General features: G+C 35.3%; 3 protein-coding genes across 11 annotated transcripts; 1 reads left to right on the top strand and 2 right to left on the bottom strand.

The window, feature by feature from the left end:
• Positions 1-883: 883 nt before the first annotated feature.
• On the bottom strand, positions 884-1,618 carry LOC125200098 (uncharacterized). The gene has a single exon (XM_048097872.2). It carries the CDS (start codon positions 1,599-1,601, stop codon positions 960-962), a length of 642 nt encoding a protein of 213 aa, XP_047953829.1. The 5' UTR covers positions 1,602-1,618; the 3' UTR covers positions 884-959.
• A 4,693-nt stretch (positions 1,619-6,311) lies between these two features.
• Positions 6,312-6,990, top strand: LOC125186230 (uncharacterized). Its single transcript, XM_089064815.1, has 2 exons — positions 6,312-6,788; positions 6,859-6,990. The coding sequence occupies exons 1-2, from the start codon at positions 6,312-6,314 to the stop codon at positions 6,988-6,990; spliced, it is 609 nt and encodes a 202-aa protein (XP_088920941.1).
• A 6,487-nt stretch (positions 6,991-13,477) lies between these two features.
• On the bottom strand, positions 13,478-22,572 carry LOC125201435 (TNF receptor-associated factor homolog 1a-like). Of its 9 annotated transcripts, none has more exons than XM_089064198.1 (13): positions 22,421-22,572; positions 21,543-21,772; positions 20,767-20,878; positions 19,929-20,017; positions 19,775-19,843; positions 19,569-19,698; positions 18,812-18,970; positions 17,941-18,289; positions 17,566-17,678; positions 16,933-17,101; positions 16,107-16,561; positions 15,818-16,025; positions 13,478-15,297 (listed from the first exon to the last, which is right to left on the bottom strand). In XM_089064198.1, exons 2-13 carry the CDS (start codon positions 21,727-21,729, stop codon positions 13,720-13,722), a joined length of 3,618 nt encoding a protein of 1,205 aa, XP_088920324.1. In that variant the 5' UTR covers positions 21,730-21,772; positions 22,421-22,572; the 3' UTR covers positions 13,478-13,719. The 9 variants fall into 9 exon arrangements, with proteins under 9 accessions (XP_088920324.1, XP_088920329.1, XP_088920328.1 ...); XM_089064203.1 differs by having other exon boundaries at positions 15,854-16,025; XM_089064202.1 differs by having other exon boundaries at positions 16,933-17,077.
• Positions 22,573-24,393: the final 1,821 nt, after the last annotated feature.

Here is a 24,393-nt window from a genome sequence, read left to right as displayed (position 1 = left end):
GATTGTAAGTTTTAATGCTAGTTTTCCGCCCAAATGGTGCCACGGTCCACCATCACAAAAACTGCTCTTTTATATAATGATAGATGATAGATTTTGGTGGACATCCTAAAATGATAAAACTAGTCTATCTTTTGTGGACTAATGAAGTATAAATTGGTTGATCTCTATTTCTTTTTCATGGATTTTGGGTAGAATAGAAAATGGCATCATTTTAATTTTTAAAGGTTAGAAATATTGGAAGAAAATAGGAGTGGGAATAAGATAGTGGAAGGTGGAAAGCCTATTATCAAAAATGATAAAAGTGAAAAGTGATAAATTTTTAAGAATAAACGAAAATAAAAATAAGTGACAAATTTTCAAGAATGGAAGGAGTACTATTGAGTGGTCAATTCTTTGAACGATTGTTTGGTTATTTTCACTAAAATGGACACGTTGCTACAATTTCCCCGAAGAGGAGTTTGTCTATCGATGAATGAAAATTCACCTAAATTAAATATTACCGTAGTATATAATTTCTTTTTTTTTTATATTTAAATGCATAACTTATTTAAACTTAAATAATATTACAAGATGTACTACTATTAGTAATACTCATTTCGTCCTAAAAAATATTAATTAGTAAAATTAAGAGAAAGATAAAACGTAGTGTAAGTAATATTAGTTGAGAGTGGATTCCACGTCATTAATGATATAAGTTATATGAACAATAGGTTATTTAACTATTTTAAAACTAGAAAATTTATACTTTTCATAAATAAGGAAATAGTAATCCGGAGTACTACTTTTTAGGATGGATGGAGTATATATTTCTGATACTCAATACTAATAAATTCACACTGAGTAATATTTTTGCTATTAAAACCATTTAAATGAGTAGCACATGTTAGAAACCATAAAATTTAGGAAGAAATATTTTATTCAAGATTCCACAAAGATTGGAACCGAGATTACAACAGCAATCACTTGCAATTTGGCAATGGCGATCCACACAAACACTTATTATTCGAATAAGCCGAGGAGTCCACTTTCTGCAAGATCCCGCCCGTGGGAATCCGGCCACACAAGCTGTTGTAGCTGACATCCAGATCCCTCAGCCCCACCAGCCCCGCCAGCCCATTCGGCAACGCCCCAGTAAGCTTGTTATGGTCCAGAAACAGACTGTTCAGGCCCTTGAGCTGGCCCAACGAAGCCGGGATGGGCCCACTAAGGTGGTTATGGTCAAGGCGCAGGAATTTGAGGTTTTTGAGCTTGCCTAGGTCGGACGGGATTGGGCCGGATATGTTAGTGGTGTGGATGACGAGCGTGTCGAGGAAGGGGAGGTCGGCGATGGCGCGGGGGATGGGGCCGGAGAGGTTGTAGTCGAAGATTTCGAGGGAGGTGATGCGGTTGGTGGTGCGGTCGCATTTGGCGATGTACCAGTCGCAGCAGTCGGTGTCGGGCTTCCATGAGGCGAAGTAGTAGTCGTTTTTGAAGGCCTTTTTGATGCTGAGGAGGGCTTGTTTGTCTTGAGGGTTGCATTTCTCGGAGAGGGAGTGTGGGGATTGGGAGAGGATGGTGAGGAGGAGGAGGAGGAGAGTGGTGAATAGAGATAGGTGCTTCATGGTTTGTTTGTGGGGTTGTGAATTTGTGATTGATGCCAATAAAGTTGGGTTCATATATATATAGTGTTGTGTGTTTTGGCCAAATTTATTTTGTGTTCTGAATTTTTATTTTTTTTTGGTACGTCTCTTATTAATTGTCTCACTTTACTTTATTTTTTAATAAACTTCGTGTTTCGCTAACATACATCACTCACATTTTATTACTCTTCTTGTGGATCGTTTATTATTTGTCATACGATTTTATGTAGTTTTATTCTGTGAATTAAGTACAAAGAGAACAAAGTAGAAATGATACTGTTTATAGTTTAGAAAATGTGTAAATTAGAATGAGATCTCTTAGAAAATGTCACTTACAGTGGGGTGAAGGGAGTATAAAACTAGTATTACTACTATACCCCTTCTGTCCCATAAGAATATGCACTATTTCCTTTTTTTGTCTGTTCCATGAGAATATGCACTTTCTAATTTTGGTAACTCTCTTCTCTCTAATGAAGTGGGACCCAATATCCACTAACAATACTTTAATTATTTTTTCTCTCTATCTCTCTCTTACTTTATCAATTTTGCATTAAAACTCGTGTCAAACCCAAAGTACATATTCTTTAGAGACGGAGGAAGTATAAAGGACTCATATTTTACTATTTTTTTTCATTTACTCTCCTGTATATATCTTAAAATTGAAAGCTGATCAAAGTGAGACACATATTAAAGATGGAGATGGAATGAGTATTAAAAAATTACTACTTGTCTTTGAAAAATAGGAACTTTTAAAACAACATGAGAGATGTCAAGTAAGAGAGAAGAAATTGGTTTAGTAAGAGGGAGAAAAGAAAAATGGATAAAGTAAGAGAGAATAATACTCCTACAAAAAATTGTGGAAGTAGTGCTAGTAGACTGTGGAGTATACGTCCTAAAATAGAAAATTTAGAAAAGTTTTATTTTTAAGGGACGGTTTAAAACGGAAATAGTTTCTATGTATAAAGGATGTAGTATAAAATATGAGCAATAAGATGGGGCTGAGGTGTTTTTTTTTTTTGAGTAATACTCTTTCCGTCCATGATTAAATGTCTCATACTCCCTCCGTCCGTGGTTAAAGTCCCATATTTGATCAGCACGAATTTTAAGAAATTGTTTGATTTTATGTAGTAAAGTGAGTAGAAAAGTTAGTGGAATGTGAGACATACTTTTAGTGGAATGTAAGGTCCACTAACCAAATATAGTAAAAGTGAAATGAGATATTTATTGGCGGACGGACGGAAAAAAGGAAAATGGGAAATTTAATGGCGGACGGAGGGAGTATTTATTTTTATATGAATGTGTTTTAGGAAATGTTTTAGCAAATGACATAGGTGATCTGCTTTAATAGAATGTCGGATCTACTTAACAAATAAAATAAAAGTGAAATGAGATATTTATTGGCGTACGAAAAAAAGGAAAAAATTGGGGCATTTAAAATGACGAACGAGTAAAAACGACAAGTCTAAGTTTCTTAAAAGAGAATGCAGAGTATGGACTTTCTGAACTTTAATCTAAAAATTCACACATCAATAAAGTGGAATAACTTTACCCCCAATAGCAGTGAAAAAAGAAAATAGAGAGAGGATGTAAGCATGTGATCAGGTTGTACTATTTCTATCGCGACATGTGATCAGCTTGTAGTACTTTTTATACTAAAGGACGGACCAACTTTTCCAGATGGCGTGCGTTGAGTTTTGGAGTATTATTAGCAAGATGTGATTGGGAGCTTTGGGTTCTTATATTATGGCATCATAGATTCATATCACAAACCGTAGGAATAAGACCTCTCCGAATTTACTAATCAATACACAATTACAAGTACTCTTTCTGTCCCACTAAAGATGACCAACTTTCTTTTATAGTTTGTCCCATCCAAGATGATCCATTATTTTAAATGAAAATACATTTATCTCTACTTTATTCATCTTCTCTTACTTTACTCTTTCCATTTAACACACAAAATAAAACTGCATAAAATTCTGTATCGCCCAAGGAAAGGGGTCATCTTTCTTAGGACGGAGGGAGTACAAGATACAACATGTGAACCCTAAGACACTTTTTCCTTTCTCTCTTCTCTTCTCTTTTCTTCTCTTCTTGTTATAGAAGAAAAGTGACGAGCATGTTAAAAAAATGGAAATGGACTACTCTATGAGAATTAATACTACTTGTAACATCCCTGACTCGAATTATGCTTCATTTTATATATTTGCGTATAAATTATTTATGTAAAATAGATATATCAAGCGAGTATGATAATTTTTAATAAATGGTGACTAGTATGATACTTTTTTAAAAATGAGTAGCATATATATATAATACTATGTATTTAATGTACCGAATAAAAAATATATATAAACTATAAATTTGGTGAGGTAATTGAGTACTTAATATTTATTATAAATATGTATGTATATTATGTTCAAGTAGACATATGTATCTAAACTATTAAATACTCCATAATTTAGACAAGTAAATACATGCAAAAGAAAAAAAAAAGAATAGTTACGTGTGTATGCATGGAACAATAATTCTATAACTAAAATAGTGATAGATATTACAATAGTAAGTACATGCGTGGCCAAATTCCTTAGTCATCACTTTTCATTAATAAAAATCAAATAAGTCGGCTATTTCGTTTGCATCTATCTTAAAATGGATCACATCAGTTTATATATATAATAATTATGTGGCGTAATAGAAAGGGGAGGAGGAAAAAGAAATATGGAGGAAAAAGTTTGGGGAGAATAAGCACAAATAAGGAAGAAAAAAAAAAAAAAAAACAGAAGAAGAAGGGGAAGTTAGAAGAAATACATGGAGATATTACATCAGAAAGATTTTAGTGGAAGAAATTAAAAGGATTAAGGATGTAGCCACTAGAACCAGGAGTTCAATTAAACTATTATTTATTATAATCGAGGTATGTATAAATCAAACTTTTAATTTTACAAATTTTATGTGGTTGATTGCTTTATATTAAATTGAAGTGAATTTGAATTATATGATGTGCTACTGAAATGATTATGCGTTATTTGATATTGATGGTGTAAAAGGATTTGGATATGTGATTTGTGCAAGAGATATGTTTATCTATAGTATTGGAATTATTTGATGGAATATAATATGGATATGCAGTTGATAGAAAATGGATATGTTTTACATGTGGTATTGAAAGTACATGAATCATAAGATTAAAGAGCATATGTGACGGTCTTGCCTCTGAAATCACAATGGACATGTTAGGACCTTCGGGTCAATTATATTGGGACCTCCTGGTCAATCACAGTGGGACCTTCGGGTCGAATCAGATTGGGACCTTCGGGTCAAATCACAGTGGGATCTTCGGGTCGAATCATATTGGGACCTTCGGGTCAAATCATATTGTCATATTGGAAATCTCGGGCAGATACCAGGCTTGATTTGCCACAGAATAATAAACTGGATAGAGAGGTATGTGCATATGGATGTGAAATTGCTTATGATATTTGGTCATTTATATGTGCGAGTTTAGAATATTTGTAAATAAGCCTAGTAAATGATGGATTTTGCAATTATAGTATTTTGGTTGGTGAAATGATTTATATGTGTTTTCTTTACTTTAATATGTATTTGTTTATTATAAATATATACGTCAGAAGGGTTGGGTATGACACTACTACTACTTATATTAATGCGTACTCCCTTATATGTGGATTATTTTTAGGGTGAATCATATTACAAAAAAAATTTGATATACTTTTTTATATTGTTATGAAATGATTAGCATATTATTTATTTTAAGTTAATTTATATTTATAGATTGATTTTTAATGTAAGATATCAAAAGGTTCGATTATACAACTATAATTTGTGGACTACCCACTTAGAGCATCCACATGATAGCCCGCCCGATGCCGTCCGCCCCATCGATCATCCGCCACTATAGCATGGCAGACAATGGCGGACCCTTCCTCCGCCCCCTATGCTTCCTCCGCGGATGATGGTCTCGGATTACGCCTCGTCCACCCCATTGCGGGGGACGCGGACGATGCGATGCGTTATCATTTTTTTTAATTTTTTTTTATATTTTCTTATCTATATATACCTCATTTCTCATTCCATTTTTCACACACCAATCTTTCTTTCCCTCTCAATTCTCTTTCACTCTATAAAAATAAATCCCGACGATGACTAGAGTACCTCGGAGGGCATTACTCGGGCCTTGACTCGGGCGATTGCGTTCATGAGGCTCCGGCCGATTGCTTGACCGAAATGGAGCTTGAGCCTGAATAGGCGGAGCAGGTCCAGAGGCCAATCTGACGTCGGACCTTTGTCCCCCACTGACGTAGCTCATCAACATCTGTTTGCTATTTAGCCGATGAACCACGGTGGGGCCCAACGATTTTTCACCGGCGAATTAGAACACGGCGAGATCTTTTTCTCCGCATTATTCGCACGTTGGAGGCACGTGATACATACTTCTAGTATCGGCTTGATGGCATTGACAGACCCGGAGTTACGCCGTTGCAGAAGTGCACGGTTGCGCTCCGGTAGTTGGCCTACGGCACGACGACGGACATGTTCGACGAGTATCTTCACGTCAGCGAGACAAATGGCCGCGAGTACCTAAAGATATTTTGTAAGGGAGTTGTGGAGGCTTTCTGCAACACATATTTTGTGAAGGCCGACGCTAACGATTGACAGACCCCGATGAACATGGACGAGAGGGTGCACGACTTTCCTGGAATGCTAGGGAGCATAGATTGTATGCACTGGGAGTGGAAAAATTGTACGGCGGCGTGGAGATGCCAATTTACTAGTGGATTCAAGGGCAGCCACCCGACGATGATCCTCGAAGCCATCGCTGACCATCGGCTCTGGATCTGGCATGCATACTTCGGTGTGGCGGGGCCAAACAACGACATCAACTTCCTGAACACATCGTATCTCCTCACCGAGCAATGCAATGGCAATGGACCGATGATCAAGTTCACTTCAAACGACCGCCGACATCATATGGGATACTACTCAGCCGATGCCATATACCTATGGTGGCCTGATTTTCTGAAGACGATCATCTGCCCAACGGATCGGAAGAGAGCTTTATTTGCACAACGGCAGGAGGCTGCGCGGAAGGATGTGGAGTGGGCATTTGGTGTGCTCCAAGCGCGTTGGCCAATAGTGAAAGGTCCGGTGCGTTTCTGGTACAAGGAAGTCATCGCCGATGTCATCTATGCGTGCATCATCTTGCATAACATGATAGTCGAAGACGAAGGTACTGGAGTCACCGATTGGGGCAATGAGGAAGCTGGACCTAGCTCCGGTGGACCTAGCTCCGGTGCAGCGACCCCGCCCCACGTTTGAAGATTACCGATGGGCTACAATGAGGTTCTAGCAGCACATGCCTCAATGCGCAACCAACAAGACCATGCTCGGCTCATGTCTGACATGGTTGAAGAAATTTGGGCACGTAACCGCTATTGAAATTGTAGTTCTTTTAAGTATTTCGTATTGTACTCTTTCGACTTTCAATAAAATGAAGTTTCTTTTTTATTTTGTAGTGTTAAATTACAATTTTATTATATTCAAATACTAATAAAAAGTAAAATAAATACAAAAGACAAATGAAATGCTATAGGGCGGGCTATAGGACGCCCTACTGCAGGTAGGGGTGGGTAAACGGTTTTCAGTTATTTGGTTAACCGAGAACCGAACCGGAACCGGACGGTTATCGGTTAACCGATAACCGAAATTTTACGATTATCGGTTCGATACCGGTTTTACGTTTTGCTCCAAGTCGGTTATCGGTTATAACCGATAACCGTCAACCGAATTAAATTCAATTTTAATTCAATTATATGTTTATTTAGCACTAGAAGAAATTATAATTTACTTTCAAACTTTGTCACAATGAAAGAAATTGTAATTTATATCTAAATTTTGTCAAAGTCTCGTATTGCAATGTCAAAAAGTCCATTTTAATTTGTGTCACTATCAATTATAGTATTATACTTATACATTTATATCTCAAAGTCAGTAAAGTGCTTAAGCATTACTATTTTTAAAAAAAAGAATAACCCTTCACTTATTATTGGAGAAAAGTTTTTAAATTATAGATCATGTATATTTTAAGTCTTTTAAAGTGGCTAAACAATTTATGTATTACTTGTAAATAGGAGTATAATAAAAATAAAATAATAATAATAATAATAATAATAATAATAATAATAAATTAGATAAAAAGTTAAAAGTTAAAACTATAAATAATTTTAATTTTAATTATATTTTAATTAATAATAAAAGAAATTGTAATTTACTTTCAAACTTTGTCATAATAGAAGAAATTGTAATTTACTTCCAAATTTTGTCAAAGTCTCATATTGTAATGTCAAAAATATTTATTTTAATTTGTATTACCACTGGCGGACCTACACTTAATGGGGGAGGGGCTTTAGCCCCTAATGAATTCATTTTTTAAATTATTTCCTACTATAAAGTTCTAAAATTTATTCATATTCTATACACATTATTATATAAAAGCCCCTATTAATAATCTAAGTTACCTACAAATTTATTTTTAAGATAAAATTTGAGAATTTAGCCCCTACTCCCGTTCATTTCTGCGTTGCCTCTGTGTATTACTATCAGTTATACTTATAATACTTAAAGCTTATAAAGTTTCTAAATATTAGGATTTTATAAATAAGTTCTCTCAAATTCAATAAGGTGGTTAAGCATTACTACTATTTTAAAAATAGGATAACCCTTCACTTATTATTGGAAAAAAGTTTTTATATTTTAGATCATTTAAAGTTATGTTTTTAAAGTGCCTAAACAATTTATGTATTACTTGTAAATAGAAATATAATGATAATAATAAATAATAAAAAAGTAGATGAAAAGATAAAAACCATAAACAATTTTCGTCATAATTCGGTTAGTTCGGTTATAACCGATAACCGACCGGTTCTAACCGAGTCGGTTAATTAAGTAACCGAACTTGAGATCAGGTCGGTTTCGGTTAGTTTTTTGATGAAATTTTGGGGTCTGTTAACCGACCGAATAACCACCCCTAACTGCAGGTGAATGGGTAGGAGGATAAAATGCTGACGTGGAGGACTATAGGGCGGGGTATAGGGTGTCCCATTTGTGGATGCTCTTACAAAAAAAAAAATGGTCGCCTATTAGCCGTAAAAGGAGATACTCCCTCCGTCCACGAAAAATAGACAAGCTTGTGAATGACACGAGTTTAATGTATAATTCATAAAATAAGATAGAGAGAGGAAAAGTAAGAGAGAGAGGTAAAAGGTAGTGAAATGAGTGTTGGTGGATTATAAGATCCACATTTAGAATGATGCGTAGGATTAGTACTGATTGAAAATTTTCTTTTTTGAACTTAGTCTATTTTTTTTTTTTACAGACCAAAATGAACTTATCTGTTCTTTTTGGAGGTGGACGGAGAGGGTATTATAAAATAATAAATGAACTATTTACGGTTTGCTAAAATGGGGTCAATTCCGTGATATACAAGTATGAAATTAATTCTACTCCTAACCAAGTTACCGGTTGTCGCAAGAATCTACACGTCCATTCTAAAAAAGTGGGAAAAGGTTGAAAAATATGCAGTAAGTTAGAATTTGGAAATAGTCAACCAACACATTAATTAACTCAATAAAATAACTTAATTCAAACATTCAAATTTCTTATTGTTATAAAATTTTCCAACAAGACTTACTACTTCCAGTTTCATTTATTACATTTTAAAATCATATTCTCATCGTTCCATATTACACATCCCATTTTACTAGTATTTTGAAATGATATATCATTACATATTTCATTCGACTTTTACAACAAATGAATCCAATCAAAATTTCACTAACCCGTTTTATTAAGTACTCCATCATAAGAAGGGATGTAGATTTCGTAGGCATTTCGTTTCGCCTCTTTAGGATTTGAAAATTTGTGGGGATAATTTTCCTTTTGTTTTCCAGTGTTTTACATTTGACCATTGTATTTTTTTAATTATGAATGTTATATCTTTCTTTATGTGAACCATTAAAAAGGTATTATAGTCATCTCATAAATAGATAGTGTTTGGGGTATGGTTTACTTTTTCATATTTTCACTAAGACCAGCCCACCTTCCTTCTACCCTCTTGACCACGTAATCTACACACAAGCTAAAGCAATATTTCTATCTTTTGCCAACATTTTTTAACGATTTGATAGTTCAATTCTAGTCAAACTCCACGTTCTAAAAATATTCAAAATCAACACATCATATATTCAAAATGTCAAAGTATACCAATTAACAACATCACATAAACTAGCTAGCCAAGTCAAAAATTAATAAAAATCAACTAAAACATGAGTAGTTTTCTTTAAAAATTGGCCTATAAATATCGCGCGCACCTCTTTGATCTCCTCATTCACATAGCTAGTCATATAATATTTTGTTCAAAATATGGGTGCATTAACCCTCAATGTTTTCCTAATTTTTTGCATCGTATCAATATCTTTAAATGGATCAAATGCTGCAAGAGTTCTCCCTATGGAGAAATGGCTAATTAAGAGCCAACTCCTATTGCTCGAGTCTCTGCCACGTGGCCCCGTGCCACCCTCCGGGCCCTCTTCGTGCACGTACATCCCCGGCCAAGGTGGCCCTCCTTGCCCGTTGAACGAGAAGCACTTTGCCGGCCGCCTCCGACGTGGCCTCGTCCACGCACCACCAGTTGAAAGTGGTGGAGTTATGGAGAAGGGCTCAACTTCTTGAGCAATGATTTTTATTTTTGTAGCATAATTTTTTTATTTTTTTCTATTTCAATCATTTCGTTGGGATAACCTATTTGTTACCATGTTTCAATTCAAGATTTCATTTTACTAGTGTAATACATGTGTATAGCTATTACTATACACGTGGTTGCATTAAAATGAAATATTGAGACAAAAATAGTATTCCCTGTTTTTTCATTGTTTTATTTTATAGATTCTCCTTACTCGGAGGAACCATTGAAGTTAGATTATTAGATTATATTTTTTGTATGTCACGTAACAAAATGTACAGTTATACTTAATAAATTTGATTGCATCCTATTCATAATTTCATATTATGTCACCTCAATTGTACTTTATTTTAATTTGCTAATTTACTGCAACAAAAAAATCCGCCAAGGACACTTATTTAATGTAATCAAGGACACTAATTTGTGTTTCTAAATATACCACCAACGTTTCAAAATGTGTTTTTATTGTTGGTGTCCCAACTAAAATTAGAGGACGTAAATAGAAGCATCCTAAAAAAACAAAAAATAAGTTAGTTTATCATTAATTTGGAACGTTTTCTTTAGTGTCCTAAATTATTGTTATTTTTGTAAAAAAATCAACGCAAGTATTGCGTCTCAATTTTTATTTTCTTAAAGTTTAAGGTTTTTGAAGTGATTATGACTATACACCTATCTGTTTATAACTTAGACGGTAAACACCTGCTTTCATTAATTTAATTATCTTTAGGGTTAAAAAAAGAGGATTTTTCATTCAATAAATTGAAAACTAAACATATTAAGTTCAGCACATTCTCAATTTTTTTGAATAAAATGATTACATAACCTTGAAAACAAAGTATGGAATGAGAAATTAGCATTTATTTGACCAATCAACTGTGAATATTTATTTTTCAAAATAAACTGCATGGACTAAAGCTAGTTAGATTTAATTGACCTGACCAATTCGTGTTTCATGCTGGGGAATATTATTATTAGGGAGAATTTATTTCAAAGTTTTTGAATGAAGAATTCTCTTGTGTTATGTTTCTGACGTGTACATGAGCAATTTTCGGATTAATATCTGCAAACTAATTTGCTGACTAGTTAATTAACACATGCCACCTCCACTCGAAACTTGTAAAACATAAACTACGCTAATTTTTGCCAAAATGTGCGACATTTACTCATCATCTTTCCACGTTAATCCCAAGCTAAAATTTTGTTCCGACTCAGTCTCGTCTCTGGCACCAAGTATGTCACATCATTATTCATTTTTTATGGTGATGTGTGAAATTTTCACTATCACTAAAAGCTTGGAGGATGATCTTGCAGATGATGACATCAAATTCAGATAAATAGTTAAGAAAATGGTGGAAAAGCTTGGTAAGGATATCCAAATATAAACAAAATTATTTACATTGTTGCATTGTTGGATCTTAGACAAAACATGAAGCATGAGCAACACAGTCCGAAGATGGTGTATGGTGACGCACGGGCAAATGAATTGGTGGAAGAGTTGAAAAAGTCAATTTTGACTTATTTGAGTTGTGCAAGAAATAAGTAACTCCAATGGTGGATAAACACAACAATGAACAACACCACTTACCCAAGTCACAAATAGATCGACTTATCTTTGATTTCTTTATTCTTCTTCATTTTATTTCATTATTTGTGACAGCGATGAACGAACTCCATAAGGCTAGCAAAGTGACATGGTCACTGGGCAATGCCGATACAAATACACAATTGGCAACGACTTCGAGTGTTCAAAGTTAAATCAATCTTGCATTTGTGTTGGAAACTTTGAACTTGGAAATGTTTTTTTAAATATTTGGGCTTTGAATGTTGATAATTTTGAAGAAGACATTTGCTCGGAATACTTAGTCTTACAATCTTAGTACTTGTAAAATTTGTTGGAAATTTAGACTTCAACATTTGGTACTACTACTATTAGTATTGAATGTCTATAGTATAAAATTTGTGAGCAATTTACAGTAGGTTGTTACTTGTTAGTTAGTTGTTCTTGAGCAGGTTATTTTACTTTTTAATTTTATATACGAGATATAGATAATTAATATTCAACATATAATAAACATAAAGAGAATAGCAACGTAGTTGGTCGGTTGGGCATCTGCCTTGCATGTTGGTTCAAGATTGAATCTCACCAGTTGCATTTCCCACGTTTTATATATTTTTTGGGCTAATTTCAATTCAGGCGAGTAAACAAGACGTGAATTGAATCAATTCTAACCGATCGGTTAGTAACTGAACGGAATCTTAATTGTTATCAGTTACTATTAGTGATTTCAGCATTTTCAGGTGTTAGTTAACCGACATTTCGGTTCGTTTAAAACCGAACCGAATTCCCAACCCTATATTATTAGTGTGTGTTGTGTGTGCATATTTTTATCTATTATGTATGTGTGCAATGTATGTATACAAATGTGGTCCCTAGCATATGACCGTTTTATCAATTTGGTCCTTAACATTATCTTTTTGATTATTTGGTCCCTCACAAATAAACTCGGATCCGAATCGGTCCTCACTTAACAAAGCCGTCAAAAATAGACGATGACCGCAATTTGACTATATTAAATTACTAATGGTAATTAATTATACCTAATTATAATTCTTTTCCTATTAGCAAAAAATTGGAAAAAAGATAGTATCATTTGCAAAATGAAATGAATAATTTGTAATTTAATAGGAATTAAGAATTATAATTAGGTATAATAAATTACCATTCGTAATTTAATATAGTCGAATTGCAATTGCCGTCTATTTTTTGACGGTTCTGTTAAGTGAGGACCGATTCGGGTCCGAGTTTATTTGTGAGGGACCAAATAATCAAAATGATAATGTTAAGGACCAAATTGATAAAACGGTCATATGTTAGGGACCACATTTGGCCTTTACTCTTAATTCAATTTTATGAGTATCAATTAACTTTATTTTACTAAAAAAATTAAAATCAAATTAGATTTCAAAATTTTCAAATTCAATTCAATTTAATTCTGTATAATTTCAATTTCATGTATTAAACCGACCCTTAGAGGAGTGCCGTCAATCTCCCATGTAGCTTCAAGCATTTCTTTCTCTCCCCTAATAAGACAATATATGATAGGAAGAATTCAAATTCAAGAAAATGCTAAACTGAGACCAACATTATTCAGGAACATTAACATTTGAGAAAAAAAAAAGCAGAAAAACCCCTTTACAAGATGTAATCTTTAACATAAAGGTTACAACCTCAACTTCAAATCTAAAAACCATCACATCTTTTTTTCTTCCCCTTGGATATAAATTATTTCGTAGTACAAGCTGAGTTTTAGGCCATCGTCACATTCTATTTCCAACTTTTCAAAGTCCATTTGATGAAGGTCTGAATACTGCATAGCCATTCATGCCTACACTGAGGTTCTGATACTCTGGTAAATTATAAGGATAGCCATCACTGTCCATATTCCTCAACAACGGTGCATCCGAACTTCCCATCTGCCACTGGCTCGCCATGTAACTATCGACATGCCCATTCACATACGGCCGTGAACTAGCCGGTGAGACCATATCCCTGAGTGTGTCGTAACTTCTCCCAGGAACACCGTAGCTGTGTTGGTAACCGTCATCATGATAACTTCTTGTTCTGTCGAACCTGCACGCACTTGCTGACGGGCCAGCCCCACTAGACATACTGGGGTCACCGGGGAAGGTATACTGCCTGTTGATGTGATGGGGCGAACTGCTGAACATTTGATAATCAGAGTTAGCTCTGGACGCCAATCCAACTCCATGACCATCATCGAGCAAGTCATTGATGATGTCGAGGTGTGGGAATTCATCTGGCAGTACATGGTGGTTTAGGCGGCCCGAGGTGCAGGCTGGATACTCGGATGGGAGGTGTTCTTGTGATCTGCTATGCATCGGTCCATTCAATTTGAGACCATGAAGATCATTTGCTAATGAATTATGATCACCATGTATATTTCTGTTACCGTCCACCCCTCTCTGTGGGCGATCCATCCAGAGAGACCCATTCTGCAACACATTATCATGGTGATTCAAGATTCCGAACGACAGGCTAGGCTTGGTCGGATTAGTATCCATTCTATCGGAGCTGTGCTGTGAAAATAGAGGTGCAGATCCAAGTGTGGGTGCCTGTGAGTAAGAATGTGACGGATTTACCACTGAAGTGGCAGAATGATTCTGAGAATAGGTAGACGAACTTCCAGCAAGAGGACCAACCATCATTGCATTTCGATAGGATTGTGGAAGGTAACTCTGTGTTCCATACGCAGTACTTTCGGGGCCCAGCCGACCAGCAGCACTAACTGAGCGTGCCAGCACAGGTGCTGTTTGCACCATTGAAACCATGGAAACCACAGGCCTAGGACCAGCTACTAGAGGGGCACTCAAGGGTCTTGACACTACAGGTATAGGCGGAATGGAGGGCTTGTCGGATGTGACTGGCACTTCTTGTGAGGGAAGCTTTTCCATTCCAACGGGTTTCTGATATCCAGAGACAGAGGGTTTCTCAGCAGGTTTTGAGGCTGCAACCTTCTGTGGGGGGGGCTCCATCACTTCCTGTGTCGGAATCTTTTCATTTGTGACATGCTTTTGATGTCCAGCAGGCTTGTCAGCAGGTCTTAAGGAAGCAAACTTATGTGGTACAGGTTTAGGTGAGGGAGTATTTTCAGATAAATTTGCCGAAAGGACAGTGTTACCAGTTTGTTTAGGACTATCTGAAGATGGTTTCTTGACCAGGACTTGACTAACTGGAGCATTGCTCTTCGTATCCACTCTCACTGGAGCAACTAACGGTGTTCCATTTGAAGGGCTCTTGGGCGAGGAAGTTACATGTGCAACACTATCCCCACATGATTTAACTTCGATGGCGTCTTTAGCTTTTGAAATTTTATGCATGGAACCAGTTTCTTCAACCTAAAAAAACCAAACTAAAACATCAATTATATTGAAAAAGGTAGCACAGTATAACCGACTGAGTAAGCCCCTTGACACAGCAACTTTTGTGCGTAGCTGAAAATTCACTTATTGAAGTATGAAATTGATACCATCACGCACCCGATCAATAAGTATTGAAGCATGGAGGGAAATGTATGATAACTAGAGACATGTACCAATGCACAGTAATGTCATATGAAACCAATTATGGAATTGAAAATATTATGCACAAGATTCCAGTGCAAGCTTTATCTAATATTTCCACTAAATTGAAAAGATACAGTAGTAAAATACTACTACCTCCGTCACATTAATACATTCTCAAAAGGCTCTGGGCATGGAAATCAACGAATGCAGTTTTTGAGGCGATAAATAAAAGGGGTCCCACTTAAGACAACTTATAGGCATTTTTTCATTTGAGACATTATAATGGGACAGGCTAAAATTGGTTTTGGGACACTATTAGTGGTTAAGAGGGAGTATAATATAAGAAATGCACCTTTTTCCCTGCTTCATGCACATTCCCATTCCTCACCTTCTCCTGAAAAGACCGGCTAGCGGTCTGGGACAGATTGTCAACAGAACTTGGACATTGAGATGCGTCATTTGTATTCCTTGCATCTTGAACAGCTTCAAATGGCTGCCTAAGTTCTTCATTAACCCAATCACATGTGCTAGAAGTTTTCTTGCTGTGGTTGTTCCTCCCTCTGGAAATACGAATTTAAGATGTCACATCTAGAACTATGAAATAGCCGTAAATACAGAAATAAGTAGGCAGAAATATTTACGTGGTCGCTGACTTTTGGTTTTTAATTTTATCGTAACAAGAATTGCCTCTCTGTGGCCCAGATCTAACAGAAAGCACAGAGTCAGAGGAACAAGTTGAAGAGCTATCATCTACAGCAGATAGAGCTCTTCCATCTGTGCCATTCTGCACAGCAGGAAGACCTCTAGTCGCACTGCCAATCGCTTCTATGGGAGGATGCACTTCAGAAGTATCTGTCACCCAATTGACAGGACTGACATCTCTGTCATCAGAATCTGGTAGGAGTATTTCAGGAACACCATCTACAGAGTCGGATGCATCAGAAGCATCTTCAACTGCTTCGGTTTTCTCAAGTATAATTTCTGGCTCAGCAGCTATCTCTATTATTTCTTGCTCGATCTTGTCGTGGACAGTGCAGCTGGTTTTGTCATCCTTTACTTTATCCTTTCCTTTTCGATTATTCTTTTTCTGTTTTCCCTGAAAATGTGTTCATGACAGACAGTATGTTATGTTTCCTAACCCCATTCTTAAGTTTGAATAAGTCCAACATGCTCCCTAGTATTTTAGAGTAACAAAAACAGTAGAGATGAAAGTCAAGGAGTGTCATGAAAACATAACTAACAAAATGTGAATACAAGAAAAGTGAACATGGCATACAGATAAAAGAAAAATCAAGAGAGGCAGAGCATGAAGATTCATAACCATTTTCAATCGTAAAAAAAGAGAGAATTATCTGTCGTTCCAAGTGTTAGATAAAACCAAAACTACTTCATGCATGCAATTTGCCCTGAACATCCCTGGAAGGGAACGTCCTCAACATCACCATGTACAACTGAGTCATAACAAACCTGTTTCTTTTTAGACTTCTTTTCCTTATCAATTCCTCGCCTGGATTTTTGCTCTATTTCAGCAAGCCAAGCTGCCTCCTCTTCACGGATGAGTTCTTCTTGCTTCTTCAAGGAAACAGCCTCTTGGTATGCAACCTCAATTTTACTGTAATAGCAACAAAAAGAGCAACTAATAATAAATAGAAACAGCAATATATACTTAAAAATTAATGTTAACTATATATGAACTTAAAGAGAAAAGTAGGAGACGAATTGCAAACAAGCCATTAGGCAAGTATAAAGTAATGAAGGAACAAACAATCTACTCTGAGAATAAAAAAAGTAAACACCAGGGAAAATGGCGAACTTTTTACTTGGTGAAGGAAAAAAATTTAAAAGTAAACTATCCAGTTAAAACCTCCAATATCCTATCCCTCATTTTTCATATAAAGAAGAGGCAGGTTGATGCCGCGGTAATATTTCATAAAATCACAGCTTCTCTCAAGTCTCAAATCAAGTAAATTGACAAGACAAATCTTTGTGTGCTAAAATCTACTCAAGCATATAGCTTCAACACAATATAAGATGTTTTAAGAGCCATAAACTCCTAATATTATGTATTGTGAGTGCATATTGCAAAATCGAATATTTTACCTGAATATGTGGGCTAAGACAAATATCTCAATAGTTCGGCGACCCAATTCAGTAAGTCTCCTCTCATCACGTTCAATAGAATCTTTGTTAAACTCCTCTCCTACAGTCCCATCCTAAAACAACAGAATTCCAAATAAGAATGTCCATAAAGAGAGGTCGTGGAAGATGTTTATCGAAAACAATTCAAAACCAAATCGAAGGAGAAAAAAGGCATTAACAACAAAAATAATTGACGGGGGCAAGGATGTTGGTCATACAATTGATGTTCCCAGCATTCGGAATAGTAGCAGTGCTAAATCGTGCACTCATTGAAAAATTTCAAGAAATGGCTACGGATTATGGTAAGCACAAAGAGTTGGACATTAAAAACCAGACCTTAGTACGGTTTTGGGGTCCCTTCTCATCCTTTGGAGGTAAAGGCTCCATAGCAGCCCGCTCGAGCAATAGCAATACATCATCAACCAAAATGAATGTATCTTTCTCCATGCCAACTATAGGAATAGGTAACTCTTCTGCCTCTAAATACTTGCCCTTGCTCTTCTTACCCTTATTCTGACCTTCAAGAGCTTTCAAACCACTATACAAAGAATCCATGACAAGTGTAGATGTCACCTCCTTTTCTATGAAAAATTGCTTCACAACAACTTTCAGAATGGATTCTGACTTCTCTCGTGACATACGGCGACGAGAACTTTGGTCCATACCCAACCAGAAAGCACAGAAACTGAAAATTGATGGGAAGATGTAAAAACTTAGCTGGTATCGCACCACTGGATAGTGATCAAGTTAAAAGAAAATAGCTCGCAGATATTGTCAAATTTAGGAACAAAATATGAGATATCGATTTCAGAAAAAAATTATGGCAAGGACACTAAAGCTTTCGTCCACTCTAGAGGAAATATAATCAGGAAATACATGGGAAAATTCGACCTTAATATAGTACTTTTAGATCAATGTCCTTCCAGGATATCCACTTGTTTACGACAGCCAAATTTTGATTTGCATATGAGAATATATGTCATGACGATATATCTCAAACCCGAAAAAGTAAAGTATTAGATTTAATGAGAAATTATATTTTAAGCTATCGTTCAACAAATCTACAATGCCATTACAGAATTATCAACATAAATGATGCAAAGTACTGCTTTTGAATAAAAAAGAAGCTCAATTAAAGAATATATAAACCAGTGTGTTCCTAGAAAAGGAAGTGATGATGAAAGAATCAGAAACATGAACACAATACCTAGACCATCTAGCTTTATCCTCTAGTAGCTTTCCAAGTTTTGTCCTACGTTCTTCCACAAAACGCCGACAAATCTGTTCAACGTTCGTTAAATAAACTCTTATAAGTTCTCTCCGATACTGACAGTCAAGGCAACGAAAAGGTCGATCTGCTCTTTCCCTGCAAGTAGCATTAAGGTTTACCGTGAAATTGATTAACCAAGTTATGCAGATAAGTTGAAGGCCATTCACATATGCAAGCAAGAAAAGAAGATAAAAGCAAGCAGCTAGTTATCATGTTCATTACACAAGTCCAAATTTTATTTGAAAGCTTTTATGAGAAATACAAAATACTGGCTTTACACCATTTTATTATATCTTCAATTGTTTCAGTTGTATTCTTTACAAAAGTCCATATTTTATTTGAAAACTTTTTCAGATAAAAACAAAATACTGGCTTTACAGTTTACATGCAGAAAAAGATATCTGCTACTAATAGTTTGGTGGAGAATCCAAACATGCTTGGAGTGAAACATTTATCAAAGGAAATGCTCACATTGATAGTGAGTAATGCATAGTGAATAGCCTGAATTTGTTAAGAAACTCAAATAGTTGTGCTTTTACATAAGCAAAGCTCAAGCGACTGTCATATTAAGCATTCCGAGAAAAATCTCTTATTCACAGAACAATAACAGATCGACTTTCATCTCTTGATTTCTTACTTATCAAAAAACTATATAATGCAATCAATATTGAAAGACGAGATATGGATATTATACCTGATAACCTGAACTTGAGCTTTAATTATCAAAGTATCAGCATCAATAAACCCATCCAGCACCTTTGATAGCTCCATAAATTTCTTCCATCCCCAGTCATGTTCCTTCTTCCAAAAACGATGCAACGTATCTTCAAGTTTTGATCAAATGCGTCAATTTCAAGGTTTTGGTGGTAGAGATATAAATTATAATAATTGATTAAATACCAGAATATTTGGACTTTTTTGGATCTTTATTCACAACAGCAATTGTGAACTGGGCAAAATGACTCCACCCTATTCATCAATGAAACCAAGTCATGCAAGTTGCCAAAATCAACAAACTAAAGTTTCTATGAATTACCACTGTAATGTGCCATACCAGGAAGAAGCTTGTCATGATTTGCTACACAAAGAAACAAAGAGAGATGATTGCAGACATCACATCCTTGTGGATAAATCAAAATATACCTATCAACCAAATTTGACAAAATCTATTAATTATGAGCAGCATGTTCAACACTTGCCTATTTCATTGTTTTACATATGCAGTGTGCATCACAAGAAGCCCATTGCATATTTGCATTACATAAAACTGACAGAAAATAAGTAGTTTTAGAGGGAAGGCATAATAGTTTGCAGATCAAGTGATCAACACTCCCAAAAGGATAGTAAATGACTAGGAACTGTACAAACTAAACGGGTTGATCAAGCAAACTGTAAGGATAATTACTTAGGACCAAATTGATTCAATTTAATTCCTTGGGTGAATATTTACTAGTATTTGATTTTGAAGAAGAGAAGAATTACCGATGGAAAAAGCCACACCCATACTCATATCTGCCAAAGCCTCTGGAAACACATTTGAACTCTCAAAAAGGAGTTTAAAATTATATATAAATAAAGAAACACACAAAAGAATTAGGATATTTAGCTCCCTCTTTAATGTATTATACTTCAGCTAGAAGTCTATAAAGGACGCCAACCAAGTTTACTGACATAAACAAAGGTTCAGATGCCTCATAATGGATTACTATAATTAGTGTTGCATAAAATAAATTGTTTTTTGCATAAAAGCTTAAAATCTAACCTGGTCCACAAAATCAGCTTAAATAATAATGTCATAACAACGACTCTGAAGTCAACAGGTCAGTTTATACAGCTGACTGAGAATCTTTACGCACTGCAATGGCAGAAGGAAAATTGACAGGAGACCATACCATTTGTAGCCTCCAACTTCAAATGCATTGCTACGAAGTTCTCTTTTGTTGATTTGAGAAAACTTATCAATCTTCCAAGTATACTTTCCATATAAGTCGGGTGGCTTTGGTCCTGCAGCATGATGAGTGACAAAACAAGCGTTGCAAGGTTAGAGACTTTTTATTGAACAAACGAATGATAAAGATGAGATCAGTATCCAAAAATCAAAAGTTCAATAGATTGCAGTTATAAATAGCTCAAATTGTGCAGCTTCAAAATCTGAAAAGAATTCTGCATGCTTTTTAGCAAAGAGATTTCTCCACACAATGTTAAATGGAGAACAGTTACTGAATAAATGGCTATCCCCAGATCCACAACTAGTGTCACCGCATCCCAACCCATGGAAGGTTAAATTATTTCTGTTTTTCTTTTTTCTCTCTTTCTCCTTGGACGAAAAATAGGTAGTGTATGTAAAATACAAATATTGGAATTTCTCTTGTACAAAAAGCAGTATATATTTTTGGATTCTTCTTGCTTACATCTATGCTGTAACTTTAGTTTCAACATATATTCTCTCAGATCTCAATGATTCATTAAAGGTCTCCTACTCTCCTTCAAACCCTGAGCTTAATCAAATGAATATACTTTGGAAACATGAAACAGGAGGAGTATAGAGATGTTGCAGACGGATCAGAGTGTGCAATCTTCAACCAATATCATGCATTTCCTATCATTTCCTATCATCAATGATGAATTCAGGTTTCCAGGAAATATACAACATCAAAAAATGGCACACCTCCATCATCATCGTCGTCACTGTCCCAGTAAGGGGGAGAAGTAGATGGACTCCCATTTTCAACCTGCTCTAAAGACCTCCATTCAGCTAATGCTTCCCCAGTTTGACATCGTGGCTGCTGTTGCCCAGTTGAAACCCCTTCAAATGATCTTCCAGCTCCGCCCTCCTCAATTGCAACTCCAGCCATTTCCCCCACTCCGCAATATCCAGCACACTTCCTCTAATGTCACCTGCTTTGATATACACTAAAGCTCATTTCAGAACAGATAAGAGCTAGCTGTGTATACGATAAGATTAAATCAATTGGCAAGTGACCAGATGACTATACATAATCAAATACTCATTATAGAAACATTGAATACACTGGAAATGAAGCTTTTGATATGCAATCCATCTGACATATAAGAATTACAGTAATCAAACAAATAGATACAACGATCAAACCAAAATTTCAACGGGCGACACGACAAATTCCAATCCTTAATATCCTCATAAAGTCTAAAAAGCACAGATCAGATGAGGCAAGTCTCAATAAACCCTAAATCCTACCATCCAAACCCAACCAAAAACAGTAAGAAGAATCGAGAAAATCTTCCGAAACAATATCCATTGCACAAGACCCTAGTGATTTTTACCAATCAATAAAAATTCCAGCAATCCTCGACTTCAAACTGAAAACACGATACACTCACAAACCACCTCAGAAACCATTAACATCCTGTAATACTCATAATCAATATCAGTACCCCCCAAACCCTAATTCAAAATCCAGAAAAAATGTAAAATGAAAAAACCAAATCAAAAAATGAAAATCAGTAAAATAGACGCGAGAGAAGATAACAAAATTGTGCAATTCAGATCGAGCGGCATAAACAGACCTTAATTAAGAAAGAAGGAAGCTTTGTTGAATAATTAGGCGAATGAGTAGTCAAGAGAGATTAGAGAGGTCGCAGGTATAAGAAAAAAGCAGCAGCTAAGAGCAGAAGCGAAGGAAATCAATTTCTCACAATTTTTATTACACTTGTTTATATATTAATTTCTTGTTTGTGTGTGTTGTAGTAATATAATTTACGAGTAGGGTTTCACTTTTCAAAATAATAATATAGAAAATTGATCAACATGCACTACAAAATTTTTAAATTCAACAATTCATTTCAAAAATATGAGTTTCATAATCTCCCTCTACAATATTATAAATTATAATAAATGGGATATATCATCACTTTTTCAAAAGGGATGGGGCTTTTTTGGTTTGATTAAATACATTTCTAAGTGGAGTATTATTTTTGGAATTTGCTTTATTTTGACTGGTGAAAGAGTGAATGTGATTGGCTTACATTTTAGGGTTTTTTACTATGTTGGCAACAGTATTCTATTTCTAAACACGATAGAATGTCTAAATAAGCATACTGAAAAATTGATTTAAAATTTGTTAAATTAGGCGACAAAGTTGTTATAAACCTTTTAGTAACGTTGTGTTTTAATGTCGTGGAATTATATTTACGTAGTTAATGAGAGAATAACTATAAAATTAAATTAATCGTTACTTTCATTGAATCCAAAGTTATGTAGTTCATATTCTGTCATGATTTTCAGAGCATTAATTATTACTATTTATTTAATCACTAAAGAGAGGTGAGTGGAAGTGACGAAGACAATGGCGTAAGAGTAAAGTGAAGAGATGAATGTGGCGATGTAGCTGAGTGCTGCGGTGGAAGAGAGGGGGAGAAAGAAAAACAAGGAAGAGACGAAGGCGGTTGCGTGAGGGCAAAGGAGAAGGTACAACGATGGAAGCACCTAAGGCCAAGCCTTAGGTGAGATTGATTGGTGCTGAAACCATAAATCTTTGGCCACCATGGTCGACCTCAGTGTTGGTCTCTGCTCTGGATGGCATGAAGTTTGAACTTAGTGCTGGTCTCTGCTCTGGATGGCATGAAGTCTGAACTTTATATGCACTGCGGATCTAGGTGAGATTTACTTGAAGAGTTTCTTTTTTTTTTTGTTCGAATTCAATCATGCATATGGATGTGAAAACATATTCAATATATGGAAACATCAAGTGTTAAAGAATACTTACATTGTGAAAACAACCAAAATTTTTGTTGCTAAAGTTAAATATATAAACATGTGTAGAGAGTCCCAGAACTCCGGCGTCGACATTAAAAAAATAATATTAATGGATAGATAAAGAGAAATAAATTTTCATTAACTAAAGATATTCACATATATATATATATATATATATAGATGTTTGTCTTAAAATGACAACCCCTCTTAAAATGACACCGTGACACCACTTATACATCAATATTATAAACGCTACACAACAATATTATAAACACTACGCAACAATCTATAGATTGTTGTATAGTGTGTCGGATATTGTTGGATAAGAAATATTACTGGATAAAGACCAGCAAATTGTTGACCGTCTTTTTTCAGATTTTTTTTTGCCACGTGGCAGCTTATTATTCGTCCACATGTACAAATGATTAGCTAGGAATGGTGGTATGGTGTTATTTTAAGGAGTGGTGGCACCCTAACATGCCCATATATATATATATATCTAAAAATAAATTTGGTGGTCAATAATAATCTTTTTGCATTTTACTATCCAAAAGTTTTATTACACGCCATTGTCACTATTATTAATGTTGTTTATAATGTTCGATTGCGACAAATAATCATTTAGTATAACAAGTTACATTTAGAGATTTAAACATTTCAAGTAACTAACTAGTATTCCCTCCGTCCCATCGAAGATGATTCATTTTTCTTTAGGTTTGTCCCAATCAAGATGACTTATTACTAAAAGTAGAAATACTTTAATCTCTACTTTATTCCTCTATTT

This window comes from Salvia hispanica, chromosome 2, assembly GCF_029641045.1.
Source record: "Salvia hispanica isolate PSC_SH4W2 chromosome 2, Shi_PSC_v1, whole genome shotgun sequence".
NCBI classification, from domain to species: domain Eukaryota; kingdom Viridiplantae; phylum Streptophyta; class Magnoliopsida; order Lamiales; family Lamiaceae; genus Salvia; species Salvia hispanica.
Note: the sequence above shows the minus strand (reverse complement) of the source record. Positions and strands in the feature narration are given on the sequence as shown.